Source organism: Anarrhichthys ocellatus, unplaced genomic scaffold (assembly GCF_004355925.1).
Source record: "Anarrhichthys ocellatus isolate YVR2014 unplaced genomic scaffold, GSC_Weel_1.0 scaffold12, whole genome shotgun sequence".
Classification (NCBI taxonomy): Eukaryota; Metazoa; Chordata; class Actinopteri; order Perciformes; family Anarhichadidae; genus Anarrhichthys; species Anarrhichthys ocellatus.
Window position 1 is genome coordinate 7,929,023 of NW_022280042.1, and position 6,487 is coordinate 7,935,509.

Consider the following 6,487-nt stretch of genomic DNA (forward strand, 5'->3'; position numbering starts at 1 on the left):
GTGTGTGTGTGTGTGTGTGTGTGTGTGTGTGTGTGTGTGTGTGTGTGCGCGCTTTGCAGCTGGACGAGTTGGCGGACACGAATGCTGAGTGTGTAGAGATGCTCCATGAGTCCCAGGAGGAGATCAAGGACCTCCGCAGTAAAAACACCCCCTCTGCTGGGATGCGAAGGCACCTCTCCTACGGCCTCTACCCCATGGTGAGAGACGCACAGGGAAGAACCGAGACACAAATTCACAACACGCTAGTTGCTAAATAACGGTTGAAAATGCACCAAAAGAAATGTATGCGTCCATGAATGTAAACAAAACGCGTGTGTGTGTGTGTGTGTGTGTACAGGACTCCCTGGCAGCAGAGATTGAGGGCACCATGAGGAGAGAGCTGAGTGTAGAGGAGGAGGCCGCCTCTCAGGACCAAAGGTCAGAAACCTAAACTTCACTACTGAAGAACCCCATTGTAACGTCCTCGGGCTGAGACTGGTTCTATGTTCTGCTACTTAACAGTTAAATCCCACTGGACCCAAACTGTTTTCATGAGAGACTTCAAGCACTAGGTCCAGGACCTTGTCTCTGACCTTGTACCTCTTCTCCCTGCAGAGTATCCCAGAAGCGAGTCTTCCAAACAGTCCGCTCCATCAACGCCTCGGCGTTGCGTCCAGCTTCGGCCACGCCTCCCATCCCCGGCTCAGGACAGAGCTCTCTAGTGATGACCGCACAGCCCTTTACGTCCACTCAGGGGTACGTCACAAGTATCCCTGCCTTGTGTTTTGAACTTGAGGATGACGTTTGTACCCCTTCAGTTTAATACATGTGTGTTTGCAGGGAGGAGGTGCGACTGGGCCAGCCCGGCTGTCCAGGAGGAAACGACCTGACCAGAGCCCTCCACCGGCTGTCGCTGCGACGGCAGAACTTCCTCTGCGAGCGGCAGTTCTTCCAGGCGGAGCGTGAGAAGAAGCTGCAGGCCCTGGAGGGCGACGGGGAGGGCAGCGGCTGCAGCTCACCGATGGGCAGCGTGACGTCTTCTTTCTCCAACCTGTCGGAGCTCTCCTTCAGCTCCAGCATGTTCAAGACCTTCCTGCCCGACAAGCTTCAGATCGTCAAGCCCATGGAAGGTAAAATGTTCAGATATAAGAAATCCAGCAAACACATCTTACAAACTGGTACCAGTGGCTTTTATGCTTGGAGAGAAAGTTTTCAATGACTATAAAGGATGTGGTGGTGTTTTGAATTGGGACTTGGTTGTCAGGGCCTGAGACTTGACTTGGGGCTTGACGTGGGACTTGGCGGTCTGGACTCTACGTGGGATTTGACGGGTGGTGTTTTGACTTGAGACTTGATGTGGGCCTTGGTGGTCTGGATTTGGGTGTTGACGTGGGACTTAAGTCGTCAGTGATCATAAGGACATTTTTTGTTGATGCATCAAACAGGCTCAGTGACGCTGCATCACTGGCAGCAGCTGGCCACACCACACCTGGCCACCATCCTGGACCCCCACCCTGGGGTGGTGACCAAAGGCTTCTGTCCACTGGCTCAAGACGCCGTCTACCGCCTGTCTGACATGGAGGAGGATGAGGAGGACAAGGAGCACACAGGTGTCCTGGAGAAGGGGGCGGCGGAGCGGGGTAAGGAAGAGGTGGAGGACGAAGAGGAGGAAGGCGGGATCACCTTCAATGTGCGCTTTACGTCGACGCCGGAGGAGAGGAGAGACAGAACGCACTCTGTGTTGCCTCTCTCCCCCACCCTGCCGGCATCACCCGGGACACCTGCCACTTCCTCCTCAGTCAGAGCGGACCTCTGTCTGACCCCCGCACCCCAATATGTCACAGAGAAATCCCCTCAGCCCATTCCAGTTACCTGTACGACCGTGGTCCAATCACAAAGTCAGATTTTCATCTCCACGGCAACGTCTTCTTCCGGTAAACACTACACTACTGTATTTCAATGTTGCCATTATGAGTTTGTTCGTCGTTACCTGATTTGTTGCGTGTTCAGTCCAAAATCCAGGGAAGTGTCAGAGCTCCACCTTCTCCACCTACACCTTCACGACCTGTAGCATCCTGCACCCTAGTGACATCACACGGGTCACCTCGAGGTAAGTCCTCTGCAAAGGATACAGAGAATTGTTATGTTGTTTTCATCGTGCAGTGATGAATGACAGGAGGACTCTCTTCTCACCTCGTACCCGTCTTCATGTTTTTCAGTTCTCAGTCGTCCCTCATGGCCAACACACCGAGCTCCATGAGGACAGGTCCCAGCACCCCTGTGACTCCGTGCAGACTGAGCCTGGGTGACTCATTTCCCCCTCGACGCCCGCCTGTGCCCACCAGCGGCCTGGCCAAGCTGGTCCTGGAGAGGGGCATCTCTGCACAAGTCTCCACTGACTCCCCCCCTCCGTCCCCAAAAACCGCAGCCCGGCAGCCCCTCTTCCGCCTCCTCCCTGGCACACCCCCTAACTCCCCATCCCACTCGCGGGACCCCTCCCCGGTGCCCCCGGAGTCCTGCAAGCAACCGGCCGACAATTTCCTCGCCTCGCGGCCGGCAGAGCTCTTTCTCCAGGACGTTTACGGGTTGAACCTGGGCCGCGCCCGACATCCCAACCTACCAAGCCCTTCACAGGGAACCCCAGCCCGTGTCCCGTCCCCCAAGTCGGGGCGCGCCAAGCCTGACCTCGGCCTGGTGGAGAGGCTGCGGCGACTGGGGTTCTCCAAGGTGCTCCAGAGTGCAGAGTCTGAGGCTCCACGCCAGGATTCTGCTACTTTTGTTTCGGCAGGCGGGGGAAGCTTACTGGACGGGCTGAGGCGCAACCAGAGCCTCCCAGCCATGATTGGTGCCCGAGCGGGGAAGTCAGCCGGTATCCCGACACCTCCTCCTCACCCCACCTCCCTGGCCCTCCCGCCACCATCCTGGGGAAACCCCAAAGGGCGGCGACGGCATCTCGCCTCCGTCCCCCATGCCCCGTCAAGTTCAACCAAACGCTGAGGGGACGAGGTGGCTGGACCGCGAGGGCAGACACTCCAACCTCTCTTTTACACCTCCTCCCCTCATCTCTCCTCCTCTCTGCCTTTTGGAGAAGAGGGCAGAACAATCCCTCCTTTTTAACCTCCCTTCAAAGCACAATTCAATGAAAAACTGACTGTTTTTAGCTACGCCGCTGTGTCTACGTGCGTAGACATTCGCCATGGCCCTAGTAACCCAGGCCTTAGCCCGCCTCCGACTGGGTTGCCCAGCGCCCGATACCTTCTCAGTCATTAACTCGGTTCTGTAGTTTTCCTGCGAGGCTCTGGATGCTCAGGTGCAGGGATAGGAGGGAGGGGACAGTAACGCGTACGTGGACGAGGGTTTGTGGATGTTGATTAGAGGAGATGGAGTTATAGTGAAGGAATACGTCTGTCAGAAGGGAAAGTAAGTGAAAGGTAAAAGAGGACGGCTGAGCATCCAGTCTTGCTATTCCAAGGGCTTGTTCTGGAGTGGGTTAGACAAGCTTTATATCAAATAGTATCGCGCTATAAGCATTATACAGCAAATGCTTTAAGGTCATCTCCAAATGAAAACAGAAGGGATTCAACATGCTTTTATAATTTGAGGGCTTTAAGTGCAAGCTGGTTTAATACTGCCAGACTAACCTTATAGTCAGACCACGCCATTAACATGCCGGTATTAATATTCTAATCATTTCACTGGTCTGGTGAGCGTACATGCCTCCCGCAAGTCTCTGCATGAGAAGTCGGAGGCAACCTCGTCCACGGGGTTCCCAGCATGCACCTGTCGGCGGACGGGCGGGGGCCGGGCCGAAGGGCGAGGAAGCCCGGGTCTGCCTTTTCCTTCGGGTCCTTGTGTTCAGCGTGTTTCTGATGGTCGGAGGCCTTAAGTAGAAGCCAGCACTGTTGTGGTTCATGTTCCTGTGAGGCCATGTTTGTGTGTAGTCGTTGCACTACAGTGGGATTTGGAGGTTGGGTTCGTTTTTGAGGATCACTGCTTGGTTGAAAACATTTCGCTGTTGGCCTTTTTTTATTTTATTTCATTCAGGTTCAGTCTGATAAAGGGAGGAAAAATATTAACACCATTTAGTATGTCACATATGTGGTTCACAGACTGGCCAGCAGGTTGGAGTATTCCTGCAGCAGAGCATAAAGAAAGTTCATCTATATTACTCGTTTCCATTCTATAATTTCATGCTTTTAGACACCAGGAAGCGCAGACCCCCGTGACCCAACCAGACCTTCCACTCAGCTTCCGCACTTTGTTTTCGTGACACCGCTATTTGAAATACACAGATTTTAACATGTTAATGAGAACACTGTAACGACCTCGGCTAACATTTAGACTTATTTTAATGTGTTTTTTGCATTCCGGCAGAAGGGAATCCAAATTAAGCCAACAGTGATGCTATTTTTTTTTTTTTTTCAAGTAATGGAAAACGTGTGTTTTTGTGCTAAATAACTAACATATTTAAGGTTTTTTTTGTGTATGTTTGTCAGAGTTTAGAGCAGAGGAAAGAAGACACATCCAGACTTCTTGTAGTAGTTGTCATATCCCCTGTTTTTCCAGGAGAGCAGGAGGTTCAGGTGTGTGTGTGTGTGTGTGTGTGTGTCTTTCTTTCTTTCTTTTGCTAAATGATATAATGTCACTTCCTCATGCCTACCTTCTAAGATCATGATCCTCTGTAAACTACTCATGGCTATTATTCAACTGCCTCTCTTTTTTAAATAAAGCAATGGAAACAAAGCCGCTGACTCACCCACTGGTTTATTACTCATACTCGGTGGAAGAACCGGTGCGGAAAGTTAATGCAATGTCGGCCTTTTTTTTTTTTTTCCCATACTTATGTCGGTTGTTTATGATGGCGTGATTATCCCGCCTGCACCCCTCTCACATGGGACAGATCTTGATGCTGTCAGAGCTGGAACTGAACTGTCCGAGGGCGAAGTCCAGACCCACCCCGACTCCGCTGCCCACCCCGAAGGCGGCGTAAAGCGGCTGCGTGAAGTTAGCGCGGAAGGTGTGCAGGTGCGTCATGCTGTCCGCCACGCTGTAGAAGGCCAGCGTCCCCGTGGACAGGTCCAGGTAGAGGCCCACGCGGGGGGAGTAGGTGACCGGTATATCCTTCTTCTCGTTGTCGTGCATGGCCGAGCAGCAGGTGTCCGACAGCTCCAGGGTCCAGGACTGGGCGTTGTAACCGAGCCCCGACCGGGCGTCCGAGCCCTTCCTGATCATCGCACCGTAGGCTACGCCCATGGAGGAGCCCCGGCCCCTCCACTCCACCTCCCAGTAACAGCGCTGGGCGTACAGCTGGCTCGCGCACATCACCTGGGTCCAGCCGTCGAAGCGCGCGGGGGTGTTGGGGTAGGGCTGCGCCGCCGCCTGCAGAGTGGCTTTGGTGTTGCCCTCGGCGAGAGTGAGCCGCCGGTGGGCCGTGTCGGTGTCAAGGGTCAAGATCACAGAGTCTAGAAGGTTTAACGGACAATTAGTCACGTTCTGGAAAACTAAGCACCGAAGTTCATTCTTTACCTGGTTTGTCAAGACGATTCAAAGTTTTAAACCCCTTCTGTAATCCGTTTGTATCATAACTTCTGCAAGTGATAAGTTTTATGTTTCTTTGGCGTGAACATGAACAGCAACAGGCACCGCGGCATTTCATTCTCAGCGTCTGAAATGTAGTGAAACGCTGCGACTCACACTGTAGGAACTCCTCTCTGCTCCTCGGCTCTGGGGCCTGGATGCTGTCGAGGTTGATTTCTCTCACTGGAAAAGCAAACAAACGGTCACAGCGCATGTGTTGATTTTCCATACGTGTCAGGTTCGTTTCTGGTTGCGCGCATCATTTGTATTCATGTTTCTCGCCTCAAAATGCAGTTACTCACGTGCGGGGTAAGCGGGAGCGTGAATCACGGAGTCGGGGGTGGGCAGGTCCAAGAAGAGACTGGGGTTAACTGTCCAATGAGGAAATATTGTTAGTATTAACATACAGTCCGTGTTCAAGTGATAGGACATGTATAAAAGCGGTCATCTTACTTTCTGTTGGCGTTTCAGACAGAGCAGCCATCCCCCCTGTTGAGTGTACACGAGTCACACACTTAGACAGTTTGACCCAGAGTCAACACGCTATATAACTTCTGATATGATAGGATGGGAGTTGGAGTCTGATCTTACATGGGTTTCCTCCTGCTGGCAGTGCGTTACTGGCCGGGGTAGCCGGGGTGGTGCCGCGCCGATGGGAGCGGAACAGGCTGCTGATGGACGCCATCCGACTGAAACCGGACCCTGAACCCGGGAGGAGGAGAAAAAGGGAGAGATGAAATAACAAAAGGTGTTAAGACTTTTATTGTTGGTGGCAGCAAATGGCGACAATTCTGTGGGTGTTCGTACCTCCAGTTGATGCTGGAGCAGGAGCAGGAGCAGGAGCAGGAGCGGCGGGGATTGGAGTAGGGATATGTGCAGGGGCCGCAGCAGGGACAGCCTGGCTCTGACTGGACCTGCTCCAAAGAGAATG

General features: G+C 53.1%; 2 protein-coding genes across 2 annotated transcripts in view; one reads left to right on the top strand and one right to left on the bottom strand.

Moving 5' to 3' along the window:
* Nucleotides 1–4,722, top strand: part of trak2 (trafficking protein, kinesin binding 2) — an 11,739-nt gene extending 7,017 nt beyond the window's left edge. The window contains exons 11-17 of the mRNA XM_031851641.1: nucleotides 60–197; nucleotides 338–417; nucleotides 595–735; nucleotides 820–1,109; nucleotides 1,425–1,913; nucleotides 1,990–2,089; nucleotides 2,199–4,722. Of these exons, the coding sequence (XP_031707501.1) occupies nucleotides 60–197; nucleotides 338–417; nucleotides 595–735; nucleotides 820–1,109; nucleotides 1,425–1,913; nucleotides 1,990–2,089; nucleotides 2,199–2,976 (2,016 nt within the window). The 3' untranslated portion in view covers nucleotides 2,977–4,722. The remainder of the gene's footprint in view (nucleotides 1–59; nucleotides 198–337; nucleotides 418–594; nucleotides 736–819; nucleotides 1,110–1,424; nucleotides 1,914–1,989; nucleotides 2,090–2,198) is intronic.
* Nucleotides 4,723–4,727: 5 nt separating this feature from the next.
* The window catches only part of trim25l (tripartite motif containing 25, like), a 4,853-nt gene continuing 3,093 nt past the window's right edge, over nucleotides 4,728–6,487 (bottom strand). The window contains exons 11-16 of the mRNA XM_031852156.1: nucleotides 6,364–6,486; nucleotides 6,148–6,258; nucleotides 6,010–6,045; nucleotides 5,859–5,927; nucleotides 5,674–5,739; nucleotides 4,728–5,441 (exon numbers count right to left, since the gene is read on the bottom strand). Of these exons, the coding sequence (XP_031708016.1) occupies nucleotides 4,867–5,441; nucleotides 5,674–5,739; nucleotides 5,859–5,927; nucleotides 6,010–6,045; nucleotides 6,148–6,258; nucleotides 6,364–6,486 (980 nt within the window). The 3' untranslated portion in view covers nucleotides 4,728–4,866. The remainder of the gene's footprint in view (nucleotides 5,442–5,673; nucleotides 5,740–5,858; nucleotides 5,928–6,009; nucleotides 6,046–6,147; nucleotides 6,259–6,363; nucleotide 6,487) is intronic.